This window comes from Oryctolagus cuniculus, chromosome 1, assembly GCF_964237555.1.
Source record: "Oryctolagus cuniculus chromosome 1, mOryCun1.1, whole genome shotgun sequence".
NCBI classification, from domain to species: domain Eukaryota; kingdom Metazoa; phylum Chordata; class Mammalia; order Lagomorpha; family Leporidae; genus Oryctolagus; species Oryctolagus cuniculus.
In genome coordinates, this window is record NC_091432.1 from 166,818,519 (window position 1) to 166,842,222 (window position 23,704).

General features: G+C 44.9%; 2 protein-coding genes across 6 annotated transcripts in view; one reads left to right on the forward strand and one right to left on the reverse strand.

Moving 5' to 3' along the window:
* Positions 1-23,704, reverse strand: part of GLIS3 (GLIS family zinc finger 3) — a 797,279-nt gene that overhangs the window by 696,332 nt on the left and 77,243 nt on the right. The window lies entirely within an intron of this gene.
* Positions 575-23,704, forward strand: part of LOC127493723 (excitatory amino acid transporter 3-like) — a 60,035-nt gene continuing 36,905 nt past the window's right edge. Inside the window, exons 1-2 of one of the 2 annotated variants that reach the window (XM_070051570.1) lie at positions 575-1,006; positions 9,713-9,853. In XM_070051570.1, the coding sequence (XP_069907671.1) occupies positions 916-1,006; positions 9,713-9,853 (232 nt within the window). In that variant the 5' untranslated portion in view covers positions 575-915. The remainder of the gene's footprint in view (positions 1,007-9,712; positions 9,854-23,704) is intronic. The other variant, XM_070051566.1, reaches the window with a different exon arrangement.

The following is a 23,704-nucleotide window of genomic DNA, read 5'->3' on the forward strand; positions in this document are numbered from 1 at the left end:
AAACCTGAGAGGGAATCGCCCCCCCCCCCCCCCCCCAGCACGCAGGCGACACTGCGGAGCCCTCAGCTCACAGGCAAACCATGTGGGAGCCTGGCCTCCTGCGACTCTGAGAGTTCACAGTCCCGCAGTAGGGGAGTAGAGACCCCTAGAGGAAGTCACCAAACCCTGGGATCTCTCACGCGCCTTTCCCTCCTCGCCAAGGGAGGCTGCCAGCTTTCGGGTTGCTGGCGAATCCCAGACTTCATAGGACAGCCGGGGGCACCCAAGGCGGAACCATTTCTCCCACCTCAAAGGGTGCCGCGTTCTCCCGCACCGACCCTGGGAATGGCTGGCGTGGTACCAGGAGAGGGCAGCGTGCATGACAAGTCTAAATTCAGGGCGCCTGAGGCTGCGCCCTTCTGGAAGGAAATATATATATATATATATATATATATATATATATATATATTATATACAGGGACCGGCAGACTCCAGGCGAAGGCTGCAGGGCAGGACACAAGCCTCCCGGGGAGACCGCCCTGGCCCTAGGCGGGGCGCGGGACGCCCTCCCTCGCCTGCTCCGCGCGGACCGCCGGTATCCCGCGCTCGCACGCACCCGCCTCCCCGGGCCACCGCTCCTCCCTCCTTCCTCGCAGGTTGGCCCAGGCGCCGCAGGGCGCCACGGCTGCAGGGAGGAGCTGGGCGCGCCCGCCACGCAAAACCAGGCGGCTGGCAGGCGGCAGGCACAGCGCGCGATCCCAGGCGGCAGTGACAGCGGTATTGGCAGGGCCAGCGCGCACTCTCTCCCAGGCGCACCAGCGTCTTGCTTCCTCCGCACCGCCCAGCTGACGGCCATCCCCGGCCGAGGCGCGCACAGCCCAGCCCCGCACACAACAGCGGCGACCGCGGGGCCCGCTCGGAGCCCGGACGGCCGCCATGGGGAAGCCGGCGAGGAAAGGATGCGACAGCAAGCGCTTCCTGAAGAATAACTGGCTGCTGCTCTCCACCGTGGTCGCGGTGGTGCTAGGTGAGCTGCGCGGCCGGTGGGCGAGGTGCGCAGCCTCACGCGCACCCCGCGTCCGGGCCGCGTGCGGATTGCGCGGGTGCGAGGGTGTGCATGGCGCTGGCGCACTCAATGTGTGGGTGCCTGAGCGCCCCCTCGGCCTTCGCCTCGGACCCTGCGCGGGGGATTTCGCCATAGCGCTTAGATGTCTGCTCCTTGGGGATTCCATCTGGGTTCCCAAGGAGCCGCCCGCTGATTCTTGCTTTGCCCAAAATGATCAGAGGGGCTTGGAAAGTGTAAAGGGAAGCAAGTAGCTCCCGGTCTTGCCCATTTAGATACAAACAGGTTTCTTTTTTGTTCATCTTAACTGCGTTCCCTCTTCCCTCCCCTTGTTCCCTTCTGAACCTCGCTGCCTTGACGGAGGCTGGTGTGTATGACAGCTGTCAGACTGGAGGAGACACCTTGGCCTCTGGGGTGGCGGGGCCCCTGCGGGGAGCAAACTGTGGACTTAGGGGCCGCTCACCATAGTGCCAGGAACGCGGCGCGCGGCTACTGCCCGCAGCCTGGCTTGGAAAAGTTGCCAGCTTTGAGCCTGAATTCGGGCGTGTGCGATTTGGCCCGAGGGCAGTCACTGGGGAAGTCGGAGAGCACCCTCCTGCTGAGCCTCCTCCTGTCTTCCCCTTATTTTTCCATCAAAAATCTTCCAACCGTCTCTGCTGGTTTCTAAGCACGGGGCTATTTAAATGATTGACCGATCGCTGGACTGGGTGAATGGCTGCACCCTTGCTCAGCTGTATGAGTTACTCGTATTTGCCTTCGGAATTTCCGCCGAGGTTGTCCGTTTTCCAAATTGGGTTCTGGGTTGCACTTCTTGAGGGTTAGAGTCATGTCTAGCCCCCTTGCCTGTGAGCTCGCACCGGTGGGGACACCCAGCAGGTGAGGGCTGAGGAACCTTCTGGGGAATACTTGGAGTCCTTGGCAAACTTCACCTGCTTGAAGCTGCAGCCCGGTTTGCTAGAAAGGAGGGAGGGGTAGCCTCTGGCCCTCCCCCACCCCCAGCTTCTTGTGCCTTCTTCCTAGTTGCTGATTCTGAACCTCAGAATAGTTGGTGTTGCCTGCTTCCCCTCCAGTGGTGCCCGTTTTCTCCTCCCCCAAAGAAAACACCTGTGGAAGTTAATGAATGGGATCTGGGGTCAGATGGATTCCTCCAGAACTTTGTGCAAGGGAAAGTCTGGTTTCTAGTGAATAAATAACGTCCTGGAATTACTTTAGCGGAGAACTTCTGTGACTGAGGAGAAAAGTAGAGAAGCAAGCGCTGACTTTTTTCCTCTAAGAAGTGCCAAGTGGCTTTGGGCATTTTTAGGGAATGCTTGTCCTGCCCCCATTAATTCTAAATAGCTGACCCTACAAAGAGCTATTAGAGTTCCTTTCAGCCACGTGAAAGAGATGGCCTTGTTTATATTCCTGGTGATAGGAGTCCGAATTCATTTTTTCAGCTGGTTTTTAAAGACTTTAGGCAGAGGATAGCCTGAGGCTGGCGTGTCCCAATGGCCTTTGGAAATAGAGTAATTCTGCCTTTTGGGCCATGGAGCTTTCCAGACACACTGCCTTGGTAGCCATGTTGTGCACCACTGGTCAGAGACCATTTCACTGGAGGGTTGGAAGGAATTTTGAGCATTTGCTCCTGGCCTTTGGAACCATTTGCATAAATGCATCTTCAGAGTCAAGAGGCATTGCACGCCCATTCTGCAGAGGTGACTTTCGATCTCAGATGGGTGCTTTCCTCCAGTTTTAAATGTGGTCACTCAAGCCCCAGGAGTATAATTCGGGTACTTTTCTCAAAAAGGGAAAACCACCATTTAAAAGGCCAAAGCCTTGGTGGACATTTGCCCCTCTAGAAGGCAACACAGGGCAGCCCTCTATTTCCACTTCTGGTCTGGGAAGTCTCAAGCCTGGACCGCCCACCCACAGGGTGCTCATCAGAAGCACTTCCCAGGGTCCCCCTCTTTCCTTTTTTTCTGATAGCCCTGGTCCTAAGCGGGACATCATGCTTCTCTCTGTGTACCTGCTGGCTCACTGATTTAAGAAGCAGTGGAATTCCTGCAACTTAGAAGAGTGACAGTGAGTTTGGGCTAGATCATAAGAGCAAGAGTTTATTTTGTAACTTCCTTAATTGGTCCAGAAAAATCTCGAGAGCTCTCAAGCAGCCTGCCATCTGGACATTTCAGCATGTGGACCTTAAAGAGGAAAACCCTGTGAAATGCATTAACTACCCCGATGCAGTGTCGTCATCTGATCACAGCTGCTGAAATGCTGGGTCCCTGCTAGAATTCAGCAGTCCTGGCGCTTTAAAGATATTTTTCCTATTGAAATGAGAGGCTTTCTGTGGCACCACTAACCCAGTTCCTCCAACACTCCTGCCTTTGCCTACCTCACATGTTTGGCCTAGGGGCTGGGCCCGCCCACCTCCTCAGAACTGCTGGGCAGGCTTGTCAGTCCTAATTACTCTACCACCTCAGGCAGCTGTGGGGCCTGGGGCGGCCACCTATCAAGTCACAAGGAGCGAAAGTGAAAAACCTGAGAGGGAATCGCCCCCCCCCCCCCCAGCACGCAGGCGACACTGCGGAGCCCTCAGCTCACAGGCAAACCATGTGGGAGCCTGGCCTCCTGCGACTCTGAGAGTTCACAGTCCCGCAGTAGGGGAATAGAGACCCCTAGAGGAAGTCACCAAACCCTGGGGTCCCTCACGCGCCTTTCCCTCCTCGCCAAGGGAGGCTGCCAGCTTTCGGGTTGCTGGCAAATCCCAGACTTCATAGGACAGCCGGGGGCACCCGACGCGGAACCATTTCTCCCACCTCAAAGGGTGCCGCGTTCTCCCGCACCGACCCTGGGAATGGCTGGCATGGTACCAGGAGAGGGCAGCGTGCATGACAAGTTTAAATTAAGGGCGCCTGTGGCTGCGCCCTTCTGGAAGGAAAAATATATATATATATATACAGGGACGGGCAGACTCCAGGCGAAGACTGCAGGGCAGGACATAAGCCTCCCGGGGAGACTGCCCCGGCCCCAAAAGAGGTAAACATAGACTTCTAAACCAAAATTCTCATTGTCCAAAATATACAAAATGCTACAACTGGCTGTTTTACATCTGCACAGAAAAGGTTTTACAGCTTGATGGAGAATAACTCCTATCCACATTTCTTGGCATCAGAATTCTACCAGAACTTGTGTAAAAAACTTCAAATCACCACAGAGCACCATGCTATATGATTTGAAAAGGGGAGCCCCAGAGTGAGAGACATGTCTTTCTGTATCCTGAGGTAGAAGGCTGTCACCTGCCAAAGAGAATGACCTTGAATTCAGCCTGGTTGTTAGGGAAACATCTCTCAGAACTACTGATTCCAAGTTGGGTAGTGAATCAGGATGCTGCTGACTGTCTAGGAGAATCTTGTATCAGAATAGCTTCTACCACTGTACAGACAAAGGGAAGGAATATGTGGCCTGAATGTGGTGTGTCTCACTAGAAATGCAAGAATATGAAATGGAAGATAACATAATTTTATCCCAACACATGAAAAATCAATGTCCGGGATTATGTGGCCTTGGCTAGCTGGCTGTACATCTTTCCCTAAACCTGTCCATATTACCACATAATGGCTTTATTTTTCAGTTTTGAGTCCTAATATTAGCAGGTTTACTCTGTGCAAGAGTATTGAAGTTCTTGTGACTGCAGATCATCCGTACTATTCTTATGCACGGTTGAACCTGAAATGGTCTGTTTGAATTGCTAGATAGTTTGTGAAACAGAGTGGGTGCTCATGTGTAGAAAACTACAGTGTCTGTTACAAGTGCCAAAAACTGTCTTGAAGGCAGCAGACGTTTGAAGTGGTCTTTGGATATTTTAATACATTTATTTTTGATAAATAATGCCATTGAATACTTGGAGTCCAGGTATGAGTTGATTTGATATTAATAGTTGGAAATATGTCAAGCCCAAGGGGAAACATCTGTCTAGGGAAGCAGAAGCATCTGTTGCTGTGCCTGTGCTGGGAGAACTGACATCCCCCAGAGTGATTCTCTGATTCTCAGATGAGGGTAGCAGGGAAGATACAATTTTCTAAACCTAAGTTACAGCACATCCTTAGAACCACCCTGTGTTAAGCCTCCTGGTATAATCTTGTAAAGATCAAGGTCATTAATAAGAACAATAGGACTTTGATTTAAAGCCCTTCATGAGTATTAAGAACCAACTAAATAGAAGTGAAGGGTGTGCAGACAAGCACCAATGTTAGGTTATTCAATTGCTCCAGTGAAGAAAGAGCCAAATAAGGGGAACATGGGCCTCCCTCTTTTGTCTTTTCTCCCTTGATTCTAAGCTTTCTGTGGGTACTGGCATGGGCTTGTAAGAGATATACCTGGAAACCATTACCTTCTGTGACCAATCAGTACAAAATCTCAGAATTTCCTGTATTCATCTGCCTTCACTTGACTGGTTACTCTAGATAGTGAGAAAAGCAGAAGTGCTTTTTCCTAGTGGGGAGAGGAAGATCTGAATCTGTTTTCATTTTGGACTAGCTGTTTAAAACAGAAAACCTTTTCCTTCAAGGAGCTGCCTTACCAGCTTCCTCAATTATGCTTTTGATGTTAAAACACTATATGCAGTCCTTGTCTCAGACTCGGAAGACCTGAAGCCTAAGAATGACTTCCCATGGTTCTGTGGCCTTGGGAGTCTCTGGAATCTCCCTGGTTCATTTCCTCCTCCTTGGCTTGTGTGAGGTAGTCTGGAATTTTACAAATTATAAAGAACTACAGAGTGCATTTATTTGATTTTCCAAAAGGAAAATTGACCTTTGGTATTTAAATTCCACTGACATTTTGATCACACTGATTTTTACTTTATCCCCACTTTCTGGCACGAATAGGCACACAATTCACAAGGTGCTCTGGCTAATCTGACAGCACTTATACTTGGAATAATTCATAATAAGTGCTCCATGAATATCAGTTGAATAACTGGGTTCTGAAGGATCAGTGAAACAATTCATTAGAGAGTAAGTATGTCTGAATCCTTCACTTAAAGTTTCAGCCTGCAGAGGAGCTGAGGAATCAGGCCATATTCTGATTTATCCCATTGGATGAGTCCTATTTACCTGAAATCTCCCCTCCCCCAGCTTACTCTCCATCATCAAAGATGCCTCATCTGATGCTCAAACAACTACAATAGTCTCAAATTCCCTTCTTCTGCTCACACCCCACCCACACTTCCTGTGTTCCTCACGGTTTATCTCTGGTAATCCTTTCAAGATACACATCTGATCCTGTCTCTGGTTGCTTGTAAGCCCTTGACAAGTTTCTTATAGTATCAGAATAAAGGCAATATTCTTCTGTTAGTAAGTGTTCACTGCATACTATTTTCCCATCCTGAATGTTCTTAGATTAACTCCAGAATTCTGCAGGGTGAGAAGAAACACAGTTAATTTGCTTACTACATTGCTTTCTTAGCCTGATGGCTTGGCTAGATTACCATCTCAGTGATAATTAAAAATATTATCCTTTGCTGATAATTCTTATCTAATGAAACCAAGATTAAATTATGTGCTGGAGAACTCTATTTTCTCTCTAAGTTTTTGATATAAAGAGAACAGAGTTGATGTAGTTTATACATCTTTCATCCTCTCTTTAAAAAAATCTCTGAGACAACATATTTTAACTTAATTATAGTCAAAGGCCCAATACTCCATTAAATAAAGAGAAGTCTCTTTTCTACTCATACTCTGAAACAGAATTTTTTTTTAAGATTTATTTATTTGAAAGGCAGAGTAACACAAACTGGGAGAGACAGATCTTCCATCTGGTGGTTCACTCCCACAATGGTTGCAATGGCTGAAACTAGGCCAATCCGAAGGCAGGAGCCTGGAGCTTCTTCTGGGTCTCCCACGTGGGTGTAGGGCCCAAATACTTGGGCCATCTTCCACTGCTTTCCCAGGCGCATTATCAGGGAGATGGATTGGAAGTAAGGCAGCTGGGTCTTGAACCTGTGCACATATGGGATACTGGCATCACAAGCAGAGGTTTAACCTACTATGCCACAATGCTGGCCCCTAAACTAGCATCTCTGAACTTCAACTTGAAGAAGCCCTAGCAGAGTTCTTGGTACTTTTCTCTCACATTTCCTTCTTGCCCGGCCACCATATTTAGATTTAACATAAAAGTTGGAAAGTACAAACAACTGTCTTGGAGCTGAGATCAGGTGGTCTCATTTGACAGTTGAGGAAACCAAGGCTTGGGGCTCATAGCATCTTGGACATCAGAAGGATCTCTGAAAGAAGCTAATCTGACCCTTTTTCCACTGCTTGAGCAGAGGAAAGGTTAAAGTCATGGCCTAGGCTCCACAGCTCCCATGCAATGGAACCAAAACTTGAACCTACTTGTATGACACCAGTGTTCTTTCGAAGCCATCTCTGTACCTGCTCAAGACTGTCTTGCCTGTGTGGGAAAAGGAAGTTCAAGTATTGTGCCGTGGGTCCACGGCTGGGACTGCAGGGGTCCTTACCTTTGGGGACTTGCAGTTGGTCCTGCTGTGGGACTCTGTAGAATTGGACCATTCAAGGAGCTTGCTGATGTTCACCCTCCCTAGTTCAAGGTGTGGCCCTGTAGGTGGGCCTGCGCATCCCCAAGTGGGAAGTGGTTCCTAGCGTCCTTTGGCTTTGGAGACTTCTCCAGGCATCTTAATCCTGTCCAAGGTTCTGACTCTCTCAGTGGGCAGAGAAGGGTTGTTCTTGGGAACTGGAAAATCATCCCATGATTTCCTTGTCCTGCACCTTGTGTTTCCAAACTTGCTTGAGAATGAGAGATAGCATATCCATTTACAAGGCATCTAATTCCTGGGTGACGACAGTCACTTGAGGGTGCCAGGGTGCCATGTGAATCGCCCCACTTTCCAGCACTTCGTTGATATTTTAGTGCTTTTATTTTCTTTTCAATTAAAAAAGAAACCCTAGGGTACAGTTTGAGGTACTCAACAACAGCATATTTTACAAACTTTTCATTGCCTAGTACAGTAACCTGTTTACTGTGTGTGTCACCCTGCATTGCTTTCAGCTTGCTCTGCATGGCAACTCTTATTTTTTCTGCAAAAAGTCTTATCTGGCTGAAGGCTAAACAACAGCAATAGCAAGTACATTTATTTCTAAAAGCACTGCATTCATTTGGAGTGGAGATGACTGGAGGAAGAGTTAATCATTGTAATCTAAACCCTGAGATGGGGGCACATGGGGTTATTCTGCCACTCAACAGGGTGTCCTGGGGCTGGTTTGGGAATAGAGACACATTTTTATTTTCACTTACTGAGTTTTCTTCGACATACCGACATACAAGCCAGTTTACTGGAAGCAACCTAAATAATATAAGAAAAAATGAGTGTTTAATTTTTTTTAAGATTTACTTTATTTGAAAGAGTTGCAAAGAAAGATAGAGTCTGAGAGAGAGAGAGAAAGAGAGAGAGAGGTCTTCCATCTGCTGGTTCACTCCCCAAATGACCGCAATGGCCAGAGCTGAGCTGATCCAAAGCCAGGAGCCAGGAGCTTCCTCTGGGTCTCCCACATAGGTTCAGGGACCCAAGGACTTGGGCCATCTTCTACTGCTTTCCCAGGCCATAGCAGAGAGCTGGATTGGAAGTGGAGTAGCTGGGACTCGAACCAGTGCCCATATGGGATGCTGGTGCTGCAGGCTGGGGCTTTAACCTCCTGTATCTGATGATATCCTTGTTGAATCTCCCCACCATTTAGCCATTTCTCTTCCAGTTCCCATGTTACCCACTAGAGGCTGATGAAGGGGAATTTGTGTGAAAGCCATCCCAGCTCATTTATTTCTTAGTTTTTAAAAAGGGGTGTATGTGTTAGCAGGCAGGAAGGGTGCAGTAGTTAGATGTTATTAGAACTATTTGGAACAGGATGAAGAGGAAATATTAAGAATTTGTGATTTTTAGTTATCAAAGTCATCATTAAATTGTGTTCTCTGCATAACTCGAAGATTTTGTATAGGATTCTAGTTAAGGCAGGCTTTTTCAGAGAACATATAACCTTTCTTGATGGTGAACATGTCCCTACTCAAATAATTATAAGCCTCAATGTACAAGATCCTTAGGATCAGACTATAAAAAGTTTCTTGATCACATAAACTTGAACATGTTGTTATTGAGAAATAACTGAAAAGAATACAAAGCATTAGAGAACAAAATTGGCAGATAACATGGAAAATAAATCAGAAAGTATATTTTCCTGTTAAAATGATAAAATTTATATAACCAGGGAAGAGCATTTATTATAAGGATGATCATTAAAGGAGAACTTATAATAGAAATATGAGAAAAACTGATGTGTAAATTATAGTAAAATATTTCCACAAGTAGAAAAGAATAAAAGTGGTATGTAAAAACAAAATACTTATATTTGATTGACTAAGATAAATATAATTGATAGGGAAGAAATGAAAGCAAAAATTCTCATGTCAAGAATATTTTTTACAGATTTACCAAACAATGTGTACTTTCTACTGGCTACCTCTCAAAATGTGGGTATTTTTAAACCTAAATTTTATAGACTTGTGGAGTTCTAAACTTTTGCTTTCTTGCTGTTAAAATTTGTGCATTTGGAGTATTTTTCCACTGAAATTTATGCCGGAGAACTCAACAGTGTTTTTTTTTTTCTTTGCAACTCTTATTTTTCCTAGGCATTGTCATAGGAGTCTTGGTTCGAGAATACAGCAATCTCTCAACTCTGGATAAATTCTACTTTGCTTTTCCTGGAGAAATCCTGATGAGGATGCTGAAACTCGTCACTCTGCCATTAATTGTATCCAGCATGATTACAGGTACCTTGAGAAAACTGGTGTTCTCTATGGTTATTTAAAGAGAACTTTCCCAAGTTGTTCTTTTCTAATTTTGGAAAAACGAAATACCGTGGGGGCATGTCTCTCTCTCTCTTGCACACACACATGCATGCACGCACACACACTCCTCACTTGGAAAGTGTATATTATGTTTCTGTCATTTGTGTCTGTAGCAGTGTCCACCACTGCTCCAAGCTTCCTTATTAGCATCTGATGTCTTTTGAGGAAGGTGCCACTTTCAAACATGTTATAAATACACTTCTATCTAGGGCACAGAAGGAAGAAAAAAAGGCATAGTTGGTCACTGAAATGTCAGCTCATGTCTTGAGGAAAAATGTGGCTGTCGATTTTGTTTGTGTTTTCTGAAGTTTTCTCATTCATTTCTCAACTGCACCTGCACTCCTAAGAACCCCTCAGCTGCTGTCTTCAGTTCCTTCTGCTTATATAACCTCTCCGCCCACTTCCACCCCTCATGGAACTCAGAGCTTGCTTCTTACTCACCCTGGAAATTTGCCATGAGGACCAAGAGTCAGGTGCTATAGCAAATGGTTAATTGTGGATTGTGCCAGTATTTTTTTAAAGATTTATTTTCTTTATTTGAAGGAGTTACAGAGAGAGGTAGAGACAGAGAGGTCTCCCATCCACTGGTTCACTCCCCAAATGGCTGCAATGGCCAGAGCTGCACTTATCTGAAGCCAGGAGCCACAAGTTTCTTCGGGTCTCCCACGTGGGTGCAGGGGCCCAAGTACTTAGGCCATCTTCTACTGCTTTCCCAGGCCATAACAGAGAGCTGGATCGGAAGAGGAGCAGCTGAGACTAGAACCGGTGCCCATATGGGATGCCTGCGCTTCAGACAGGGCAATAACCCACTGCACGACAGTGCTGGCCCCTGTGCTAGTATTTTTAACACCTGAACTTGTGACACAACTGCATTTTTGGAAATGGACTTTTCTCTTATTGATCATTATATTGCATGGTGCCTGTAAACAGCAAGATTCCTCATGTAGAAAAAATTAATTTGGTCTACAGAATGGCATTTGTTGCATTTCTTATACTTAGCATAATTCTGGCAGCTGTTAAGATGTGACATGGCCATCACTAGTGTTGTCAGCTTGAAAATCAAGATTCTTTTTTAACTTTTATTTAATGAATATAAATTTCCAAACTACAGCTTTTGGATTACATTGGCTTTTTCCCCCCATAACTTCCCTCTCACCAGCAATCCTCCCCTCTCCCACTCCCTCTCCCCTTCCATTCACATCAAGATTCATTTTCAATTATCTTTATACACAGAAGATCAATTTAGTATATATTAAGTAAAGATTTCAACAGTTTGCACTCACATAGAAACACAAAGTGAAAAATACTGTTTGAGTACTAGTTATAGCATTAAATCACAATGTACGCCGCATTAAGGACAGAGATCCTACATGAGGAATAAGTGCACAGTGACTCCTGTTATTGACTTAACAAATTGACACTCTTGTTTATGGCATCAGTAATCACCCTAGGCTCTTGTCATGAGTTGCCAAGGCTATGGAAGCCTTTTGAGTTCGCTGACTCTGATCATATTTAGACAAGGTCATAGTCAAAGTGGAAGTTCTCTCCTCCCGTCAGAGAAAGGTACCTCCTTCTTTGATGACCTGTTTGAAAATCAGGATTTTATGTAACCATACAGTTAGGAGTCTGCATATGTCTTCTTCTAGAACATGTTTTTCCACTGGCACTGATCTGTTGACTCCTGGACATTGTGGGGGAAGGGGAAGGGGGGTGTGGTTTCGGGATCTGCTTCATTCTGCAACTGCATTGTTTGGAGAGCTGTCACATTTGACCGTTGAACTTCCCAAATGCCAAACTCTGGTCAGCCCGGAAAGCTCTTGGGAGCTTTGTTCTTAAATGATCCTAGTGTTCTTGACTTACTGGAAACCTAAAGAAAACATTTAATTTTGTTATTTATGTATTTAATTATATTTCAGAATGCCTGGTTTATTTTAAGCCTAGTGGTCTGAGAGACCTATTTAATGTCTTTTTATTTGTTAAATTATAATCAGCATTTGAAATTTGTAATATTTCATGTAAATATCCAGATTTCTACTTTCTCTGAAAAAATTAAGATCTGCAAACACTAGGGCCAGGTCTCCATCTGGAGCCAGGAACAGCTATTCCATTTAAGTAGACCAAATGCATTTGGGGATGCCAGAGTTTCTATCATCCCTATTGCTCAATACCTTGTCCACTTTATTCTTTTATATTTTCATCCTGGCCCTGTAGGCATCACAGCTTTAACCCCTTAGAGCTTTTTCCATGTCGAAGATTCTTTTTTTTTCCTTTTCTCCTTTGAGAAAATGATGAAAACTCTGGGCTCTCTCCCAAGAAAAATATTCAGAATTGTGCATACACAGCATTTTGCATGCATCTGTACAACAATCATAAGCCTGATGTGTGACAATATTTAATTGTTGTATCTATGGGGAAAAGCAAAGAAAGTTAATCCACATTAGGCAGCAAATCTAAAACTCATGTAGTAATCCAGGTTTTAGAAAAGGTAAAAATGCATGCATGAATATACTAGTTCTGTAATATTATGTGTTTGAAAATATATGCCATTCTCTTTTTTTAAGATTTATGTATTTGAAAGACTGAGTTACAGAGAGAAAAGGAGAGAGAGAGAGAGATCTTCTATATGCTGGTTCACTCCCCAAATGGCCACAAAGACCAGAGCTAAGCCAGGCTGAAGATAGGAGCCAGGAGCTTCCTCCAGGTTTCTCACATGGTACAGGATCCCAGGGACTTGGGCCATCTTCTACTGCCTTCCCAGGTGCATTAACAGGGAGCTGGATAGGAAGTGGAGCAGCCAGGACTCAAACTGGTACCCACAGGGGATGTGGGTACTGCAGGTTGTGGCTTAACCCACTGCGCCACAGTGCCAGCCTCACATACGCCATTCTTGGCAATCAATAACCAATATTTGAATTCTGAGTGTTTCGCGTGCTGTGCTAGCTCAGCCTTGGAAATAATCTAGGAAAATAATTTACAGGTCTCAGCATTCCAGTGGCATAACCTGGCGCTTCCAGAGTAATAGCACAGACCCAGTCACTTCTAGACTCACTTCTCCCCTACCCCCACTCCCCCAGTTCCCCAGCATAGTCCGGAGATAAAGATGCAAAATCATGGCCAGCGCCGTGGCTCAACAGGCTAATCCTCCACCTAGCAGCAACGGCACACCGGGTTCTAGTCCTGGTCAGGGCACTGGATACTGTCCCGGTTACCCCTCTTCCAGGCCAGCTCTCTGCTGTGGCCCGGGAGGGCAGTGGAGGATGGCCCACGTGCTTGGGCCCTGCACCCCATGGGAGACCAGGAGGAAGCACCTGGCTCCTGCCATCAGATCAGTGCGGTGCGCCAGCCGCAGTGTGCCGGTCACGGCTGCCATTGGAGGGTGAATCACCGGCAAAAGGAAGACCTTTCTGTCTCTCTCTCTCACCGTCCACTCTGCCTGTCAAAAAAAAAAAAAAAAAAAAAAAAAAAGTTGAGATCAAAACAAGGTTATCAGTGGTTCAGTCTGGGTGATAAGAAAACAGGACCCATTATGCTTTCCTTATTTGAAGGTGATTGTGCTACTTTGGTTTGTTTCCATGCTATGCGTTTTCTTATTCTTATAAGGTGGGGTGGATCCTGCTCCGTGTGTCTCAGACTTTGCCTGTGTTAGTTGCCCTGCTCCCCCTCCCAGCTCTCCTCCCTGTCCCCTCCAGCTCACTGCCCTTTACACTCCTGCTTACAGGTCCTTCCTCCACCCTGCAGCAGGCTTCAGATTCACCCAGAAGAGGCCCACAGAAAATATACAGGGAGGACAGTTTTCCTTTCTTTTTAAAAAAGATTTATTTATTTATTTGAAAGACAAAGTGGCAGAGGGAACTGTAGGGAGAGACAGAGCGATCTTCCTTCTTCTAGTTCACTCACACAACAGCTGGAATTGGGTCAGGTCAAAGCCAGGAGGCTAGAACTCTCCTCAGATCTTCCATATGGGTTGGGCCATCCTCAGCTGCTCTCCCAGGTGCATAAGCAGGGAGCTGGATGGGAAGTGGAGCAGCTGGGACTCAAACCGGTGACCATATGGGATGCTGGCCTCACAGGTGGTGACTTAACTCACTGTGCCACAACCAAGCCCCAAGAAGGGAAGTTTTCACATTACAAAAGCCTACCTAATTTCAGAGATCAGTAGCTTAATTTATAAATGTATTAAATAAGAATGTATATGGAGGGGGCCGGCGCCGTGGCTCACTTGTTAATCATCTGCCTGCAGCGCCAGCATCCCATATGGGCGTCCAGGTTTTAGTCCCGGCTGCTCCTCTTCCAGTCCAGCTCTCTACTGTGGCCTGGGAAGGCAGTGGAGGATGGCTCAAGTGCTTGGGCCCTGCACCCACACATGGGAGACCAGGAGGAAGCACCTGGCTCCTGGCTTCGGATCAGCACAGCGCCGGCCATAGCCATTTGGGGGGTGAACCAACGGAAGGAAGAGCTTTATCTCTGTCTCTCTCTCTCACTGTATAACTCTACCTGTCAAATAAAAAAAAAGAATGCATATTGGAAGTTGGGTGGAGAGTGGGAAGTAATGTATGAGTTCCCTAGGGATACATACATTGGAAATAGACAGCAAGACACCAACACTAATAATCTGTGCCTCTGCATCAGGGAACCTATCTGGCCACATTAACAGGTAGGGGGAAAAGTTCTGCCATTAAGCCATCTAATGACATAAAAATACTCTACAGCCATTTTGTTTTCTGGTTTTTTTTTTTTAAACAATAAGAATCCCTCTTTATGTGATAATGAGGTTAATAAGTCATGTTAATCAGGGAAATTTGAATATGTACTAGCTATTCGATAATATTAAGAAAATGATATTTTGTTAGAGGTGATAATGGCATATAGTTGTGCAAGAAAATAACTTTTTTTTAAAAAAAAAGATTTATTTATTTCTTTGAAAGGCTGCATTTACAGGAAGAGAGAGAGCTTCTATCCACTGGTTCACTCCCCAGAATAGCCATGGCTAGACCTGGAATGGTCCAAAGCCAGGAGCCAGGAGCTTCTTGTGGGTCTCCCTCATGGGTGGAGGGGCCCAAGCACTTGAGCCATCCTCCACTGCTTTCCCAGGTGTGTTAGCAGTAAGCTGGATCAGAAGTGGAGCAGGAGAGATTTGAGCCAGCTCTCATATGGGATACCAGCACTGCAGACAACAGTTAACCCGCTGAGCCATAGCACAGACTTAGAAAATGACCTTTTATAAATGCATGTGGAATTATGTATCAAATAAACGATATAATGTCTCAAATGTCCTTTAAAACAGGAAAAAAGAAAGAGAAACAGCATTGTAGATGCAATCTGCAGGCATTATCGGGCAGACTGTGTGGGTGCTAACAGACAGAACACCACCTACCGTTTATACCCCCATCCACAGACACTGCCATGCAATCCCAGTCCAGATCTGAGATTAAATACATGTCATTTAAAAAAATGATTTATTTATATGAAAGGCCCAGTTATGGGGCAGTGCAGTGGGAGGGTGGAGAGAGATCTGTCTGTGGATTGACTCCCAAAATGGCCACAAGGTCCTGGGCTGGGCCAGGCTGAATCCAGGAGCCTGGAACTTCATCTGGGTCTCAAACCTGGGTGACAGAGGGCCAAGCACTTAGGCCATCTTCCCCTGATTTTCCAGGCACATTAGCGGGAGCTGGATCAGAAGTGGAGTGGTGGTACTCAAACCAGCACTTCTATGGGATGCCAGAGTCGAGTCCCAGACTGCAGCTTAACCCACTACACCACAATGTTGGTCCAAGTCATGTTTTCTTTAATACCCAAATTATGATGAGCAGAGCCTCCTGTGACCGGCGTAGGAACAGAACAGCCCCCTCCATGCACTCCCGTGCTCTCCCAGCATGGTTCTGTGATGCTCTTGGCCATGCTCAGGAAGGATCCTCCTAGCCTCTTGCCTCCAAGCACCACCCCACCCAGACAGGGGCACCTGACACCAGGGCCTAGGAGGCCCAAGCTTTGCTCTCGCACAGGCCTTTCTGTCCTGACCTGGGAGGCAACCTCTTCCTGAGATGCTTGCTGTGGTGGTGGCATATGGAGAAACCATCCCCCCTGCCATGCAGCCACAAGGGCTGGCCTTGCCCTGTGGGCCCCATCAGAGAACTCAGGTAGACCTGGTGTCTTAGTTCCTGCTAGTTTGTTGTAAACCCACCCTGCTCGCAGGATTTGGTGTCTGTCCAGGTCAGGTTTGGCCAAGTCTTTGCCAGGTCCTGTGCACATTTCTTCCAACAGAGCAAGGAGAAATACATTCCTCACCATCCCTATGACACCTGAGCCCCAGGGTTTCCTACAAATGCCTACTGGCACAAAAGCACACAATCCTCATGCAGCAGCACCAGTTACAAGTGCATTCCAAGTTTATCCTCTTCGCTCCCCCCAAGCCACTGGGAGTGACTTCTAGCTCTGGTTCTGCCTCCCAGGCAAGGTAAATACAAAACACTAGACAGCAGGAGAAAACATTTGCATTCTGTTTATCAGTGACTTCAGTTTCCTCAGGAGAGCACTGGTTGGGTAATTAGATTTACATTTGTAGGCAGATTCTCTGAAGATAAACTTAAGATCCCACCCTTAGGAGTTTTTTTTTTTAATATTATTGAAACTTTTCAGTGATTGTCACTGCTGCATCTGCATCTGGATTTCAAAATTTTTAGGATTTGACCTCAACCATAGCAGCATTTTCTGCTACTTTTTAACAACAACAAAAAAATCCTTATATAAAAGCTTAAATATAAGTAGTGTAGGTTAAACAGCAGCCAGATGTAGAATACATTTGTGAGTCAGTTAGCTCCCAAGCAGGGGTCAGCAAGATTTTTCTCCAAAGGTCCAGGTAGTAAGGATTTTAGGCTTTGTGGCCCATACAGTTTCTGTTCAGCCTCCCAACTCTGGCTGTCATAGGTACAGCAGATAAATGATTGGAGCATGGCTTTATGCCAATAAAAACATTTATTTACCAGAACAGGAGGCCAGGCTGAAACTGATCCTGCTGTAGATGAAAGAGAAGACTAGATTCTGACTCTCACGATACAGTCTAGTTGAGATGGAATCCCTGTGACAAGATAAATCACCACTCTACACAGTGGGTATAAATGCCCCGAAGGTGGAGCAGAATAGAATCAGCCAAGGTTTTGGGAGACCTTTACTGTTGAATTCGAGCTTTGTAAGAGAGGACATGTTTGGATTTGGGCTGGGGAAGGTGTTGTTTAAAGGCCTTGCATTACTTTTCTCATGGTATCTGGAAGTAATCCCACATCCTCCATGGAAATGATGTGGGTGAGAGGGCATTAATTTCTTACTCTAGCCTCTTACCGCACACAAAGACCAGAATTCTGAGTACTGACCCACGTAAGGTAAATTTTATTCCAAAGATGAGAAAGCAAACACACACACATGAGCATGGATTGCCCCATTAAAAAAAATACCCATCAGGAGTGGGCAGCTGAAAGGAGGAGGTGTGGGGGAAGGAAGACAGAAGGGATCCCTGGCAGCCACTCCACTCCTGATTTTCATCCCTTTTATGAGGTCAGGGTGGTGCGTCTCCAGGAGTGAAGTTCCATGTGGAGATCAGTATCCATATTTTCGTGGCTTCTTCCCCCCAGGTACCCTATGAAGCTCATCCCTCCCCAGAAAGCTGGCATTTTGACTGACAAGTAGGAGGATAGAATTTCACATTGTGACTCCCAGCTCAATGATCCTAAACTAACTTTCTGCCTGTTTGTCCTACATCAAAAAGAACCAGGTCATGTTCCTCCCTGAAATAGGATCCAGTTGTATTGAACAAATGTTTGTTTGTTAACCACAACTGCATCAAAACAGACTCACAGAAAATAACCCTAAGAGAATAAGGTTCTGTCACCCACTGGGTCATGCACCGGAGGTCTTCTGATAGCCAGCACCAGGAGGCCCCCTATTGGCAAGAGGATGTAGGGTTTGAAGATGCATGATCACTTGGTTATACAACTTGCTGTTAAATATAAGCTGCTACTGGTTAACAGGGGTGGTGAAGAGCATTTAGTGTCAGTTTCAGCTTGGGAAAGCACAATGCTTTTCTTAAAATATCAGTGGTCTGTTATTTACAGTTTCTATGAAAATTATCACTTTGAGCAATTTATTGACTTGAAAATCTCCACTAGGGGAGGCAAGATTGTAGCCCAAGACTACAGTCTGGGAACAAACTTCTTGCCTTTTTGCTACATCTGGAGCCAATGGGCTCTTCCTGCATCTTAAAGTGCTTCCTTTCTATTTCTCTAGCCCTGTCTGGAAACCAGGAAAGCAGAATGGCCTAAGCAGATTTACTGACATGCCTTAAACATTTCCCTAATATCATCAAGAAATTTGTGTTGAGTTAGAACCCAGCTATTGAAGTTTGATTTCCACAATATCTTTGATCCAAAAACTAGAGGAGCAGCACGCAGTGTATAAGGAATAAAGTTCCCATAATGAATGTGCCACCTGCACAAATAATAAAATACAAAGTACCAGAGATAAACATGCCCGATTTCAGTCTCTCCCAGAGGCAGGGCAGCCTGGAGAGACAGTCGTGAATGAGCACTCCTTCTGCCTCAGCTGGTGCTGGTCTGTTTCACAGCTCTGTTCAGCTGGGAGATAATCTGATTGTGTTTCATGGCAAAAAAAAAAAAAAAGAGAGAGAGAGAGAGAGAGAAACCTGCAGGGATTCTACTGGACCTCTTACATTGAATGCACGAAGCTGAGAGACCATTTATTCGTTCATTCCATCTTCAGTGAACCAGGCTTTGTGTTAGGCACCCAAGATACAAAGTTAAATCCTGCCCCAACAAGAGAAAGAGCACACATTACAAGGCTGTGGGGTAGTGCTTTGTGGGAATGAGGACAGTGGATGAGATGGATGAGATGTTGGGATGTGACTTTAAAAGATAGGAATGAAGAGAAAGAGGAGGAATATTTTACACAGAAGGAAATAGCAGAAGGCATAGCGTCTTGGGAGGACCATGAGACTTCAACAGGAATGCCTGGACCATGGGGAGGAGAATGGGACGGAGGGGTGAGCATGCCACTTTGTTGGCTCCATGTGGCTTGCTCAAGGGTCTGGACTTGAGTCTGTAGGCAGGGAAGCAGGCCGGAGTGGTTAACTCCCCCCTGTGCCGTTCTCTACACAGGGACACCTGAACAAGCTTCAGGAGAGGATGTAGTCACAGAGGGGCTGCAGAGTCCGGTGGTTAAGACTCAGGGACCACACTGCCTGAGTTTGAATCCCAGTTCTGTCCTTACTAATTGTGAAACCCTAGATAAGTTAGTTACTTAACTGGTCCTTATTTTTAAAAGATGGAAAATAGCACCGTGTCACAGTATATGACTCATATGAGATGAGTATATGTCACTCATATGAGATGCTGTCACTGCAGGTGGTGGCTTTACCTACCCCACCACAGCACCAGCCCCAGACTGACATTTTATAGTCCTTAATATACCCCTATTATAGAGGTTTTCAAAGCTTAAAATGTTGTCCTGTATATTTTCCCTTCCTCTCTGGTGGTCACCACCTTTGTCCTCAATAGCATATTACAAATCATCCAAGAATCTGGGTTTCAGGACAAGCTTTGCCCCTGATCATTGATGACTGGAGAGGTAGAGGGATAACTGTAGAATGTAGGGAAGTATGTTGATTTGAAAAAATTTCTGTAATATTCCGGACATTGGTAGAACTGAAGTAGATTAGAGGAATGAGAAATAAAAGTCTTCCTCAAAGTCTGTGAGATAGTTGCTGTGCTCCAACAGAGAGGAGTTGGCTGACTGCCTGGGGATGTATTTGTTTAAGATATTTCCACCAACAATCTCATTATTATGAAGCCTTTTATTACCAGCTTGGTCCTGGAGTACAAGCAGAGGCATCAGCCCATGGCCAAGCCATTAAGACAAATTAAGACATATTAACATATGCTCAAAACAATTACTCACGTAGATTTAATTTGTTTCACTGTTGGAAGAAATCCTGAGAGGGCACCAAACACATGCCCAAGACAGTTTTATAACAACCCTGTGAATCTGTCCATTGTCTGCACTTGAGGGGCTGGAGGCTGCTTCAAACAGACGTCCATCACAGAGAATGGTCAAGGTGCTTCCACAGGTTATTTGGAAATCTGTTAAAATGCTGATTTTCTTGTCTTTGTTAAGCCATTACCTCTTGTAAATGGGTTCATACAACAATTTGTCCTTTTTTAAAGATTTTATTTATTTGAAAAGCAGAGTGGAAGAGAAATCTTCTGTCCCCTGTTTCATTCCCCAAATGGTTGCCATAACCCAGGTGGGGCAGGACAAAGGCAGGATCCAGGAACTCCATCCAGGTCTCCCATGTGGGTGGTAGGGCCCCAAGTACTAGGGCTGTCTTCCACTGCCTTCCCAGGGGAAAGCAGAGCAGCACTGCAATATAGGATGTTGGCATTGCATGCAGTGGCTTAACCCACTGCCCCACAATGCCCTGCTCTTTTTCTTTCTTTTTAACCTACCATTATAGTTACAAATTTTAAAATTGTTTCTCAAAATAATACACTGAGCTCTTAGGTATATTTTATAATCATATACTTACAGGCCGGCGCAGCAGCTCAGTAGGCTAACCCTCCGCCTTGTGGCGCCAGCACACTGGGTTCTGTCCCAGTTGCCCCTCTTCCAAGCCAGCTCTCTGCTGTGGCCAGGTAGTGCAGTGGAGGATGGCCCAAGTGCTTGGGCCCTGCACCCCATGGGAGACCAGGATAAGTACCTGGCTCCTGTCATCGGATCAGCGTCGTGCACTGGTTGCAGCGTGCTGGTCACGGCGGCCATTGGAGGGTGAACCAACGGCAAAAGGAACACCTTTCTCTCTATCTCTCTCTCTCACTGTCCACTCTGCCTGTCAAAAAAATAAATAAATAAATAAAAATCATATACTTACCAAACTTAGATATTTGCATTTTTTTTAAATTTCAACACTTAAGAATAACTGTATTAATTCCAGAATTAAACCAGTCATATTAAGTAGAACAGCCAAAAATATACTAAGAGGGATAATGTATTAAGTTGTTCATTAACAGTCAGGGCTATGCTGATCAAGTCACCGTTTCTCATAGTGTCCATTTCACTTCAACAGGTTTCCTTTTTGGTGTTCAGTCAGTTGTCACCGATCAGGGAGAACATGTGATATTTGTCCCTTTGGGACTGGCTTATTTCACTCAGCATGATGTGTTCCAGATTCCTCCATTTTGTTGCAAATGACTGGATTTCGTTGTTTCTTACTGCGGTATAGTATTCTAAAGAATACATATCCCATAATTTCTTATCCAGTCTACCGTTGATGGGCATTTAGGTTGGTTCCAGGTCTTGGCTATTGTGAATTGTGCTGCAATAAACATTAGGGGGCAGACTGCTTTTTTGTTTGCCAATTTAAATTCCTTTGGGTAAATTCCAAGGAGTGGGATGGCTGGGTCAAATGGTAGGGTTATATTCAGGTTTCTGAGGAATACCCAGACTGACTTCCATAGTGGCTTGACCAGTTTGCATTCCCACCAACAGTGGGTTAGTGTCCCTTTTTCCCCACATCCTCTCCAGCATCTGTTGTTGGTAGATTTCTGTATGTGAGCCATTCTAACCGGGGTGAGGTGAAACCTCATTGTGGTTTTGATTTGCATTTCCCTGATTGCTAGTGATCTTGAACATTTTTTCATGTGTCTGTTGGCCATTTGGATTTCCTCTTTTGAAAAATGTCTATTGAGGTCCTTGGCCCATCTCTTACGTGGGTTGTTGGTTTTGTTGTTGTGGAGTTTCTTGATCTCTTTGTAGATTCTGGTTATTAACCCTTTATCTGTTGCATAGTTTGCAAATATTTTTTCCCATTCTGTCGGTTGTCTCTTCACTCTCCTGACTGTTTCTTTTGCAGTACAGAAACTTCTCAATTTGATGCAATCCCAATAGTTTATTTTGGCTTTGACTGTCTGTGCCTCCTGGGTCTTTTCCAGAAATTCTTTGCCTGTGCCAATATCTTGAAGGGTTTCTCCAATGTTCTCTAATAACTTCATGGTGTCAGGTGGTAGATTTAGGTCTTTAATCCATGTTGAGTGGATTTTTGTGTAAGGTGTAAGGAAGGGGTCTTGCTTCATGCTTCCACACGTGGAAATCCAGTTTTCCCAGCACCATTTATTGAATAGACCATCCTGGCTCCAGGAATTGGTTTTAGATCCTTGATCAAATATAAGTTGGCTGTAGATGTTTGGGTTGATTTCTGGTATTTCAATTCTGTTCCATTGGTCTATCCATCTGTTTCTGTACCAGTACCATGCTGTTTTGATTACAACTGCCCTGTAGTATGTCCTGAAATCTGGTATTGTGATGCCTCCGGCTTTGTTTTTGTTGTACAATATTGCTTTAGCTATTCGAGGTCTCTTGTGCCTCCATATGAATTTCAGCATCATTTTTTCTAGATCTGAGAAGAATGTCTTTGGTATCCTGATTGGGATTGCATTGAATCTATAAATTGCTTTTGGGAGAATGGACATTTTGATGATGTTGATTCTTCCAATCCATGAGCATGGAAGATTTTTCCATTTTTTGGTATCCTCTTCCATTTCTTTCTTTAAGGTTTTGTAATTCTCATCATAGAGATCTTTAACATCCTTGGTTAAGTTGATTCCAAGGTATTTGATTGTTTTTGTAGCTATTGTGAATGGGATTGATCTTAGCAGTTCTTTCTCAGCCGTGGCATTGCTTGTGTATACAAAGGCTGTTGATTTTTGTGCATTAATTTTATATCCTGCCACTTTGCCAAACTCCTCTATGAGTTCCAATAGTCTCTTAGTAGAGTTCTTTGGATCCTCTAAGTAAAGAATCATATCGTCTGCAAAGAGGGATAGTTTGACTTCTTCCTTCTCAATTTGTATTCCTTTAATTTATTTTTCTTGTCTGATGGCTCTAGCTAAAACGTCCAGAACTATGTTAAATAGCTGTGGTGAGAGTGGGCATCCCTGTCTGGTGCCCGATCTCAGTGGAAATGCTTCCAATTTTTCCCCATTCAATAGGATGCTGGCCATGGGTTTTTCATAAATTGCTTTGCTTATATTGAGGAATGTTCCTTCTATCCCCAATTTGGTTAGAGTTTTCGTCATGAAAGGGTGTTGAATTTTATCGAATGTTTTCTCTGCATCTATTGAGATAATCATATGGTTTTTCTTCTGCAGTCTGTTAATGTGGTGAATCACATTGATTGATTTGCAAATGTTGAACTATCCCTGCATACCAGGGATAAATCCCACTTGGTCTGGGTGGATGATCTTTCTGATGTGTTGTTGCATTCTATTGGCAAAAATTTTATTGAGGATTTTTGCATCTGTGTTCATCAGGGATATTGGTCTATAATTTTCTTTCAGTGCTGCATCTTTCTCTGGCTTAGGGATTAAGGTGGTGCTGGCTTCATAGAAAGAATTTGGGAGGATTCCCTCTTTTCAATTGTTCTGAATAGTTTGAGAAGAGATGGAATTAGTTCTTCTTTAAATGTCTGGTAGAATTCAGCAGTGAATCCATCTGGTCCTGGGCTTTTCTTTGTTTTGAGGGCCTTTATTACTGTTTCAATTTCTGTTTCAGTTATGGGTCTATTTAGGTTTTCTATGTCTTCATGGTTCAATTTTGGTAGATTGCATGTGTCCAGGAATCTATCCATTTCTGATAGATTTTCCTGTTTGCTGGCATACAAGTCCTTGTAGTAATTTCTGATGATTCTTTTTATTTCTGTGGTGTCTGTTGTTA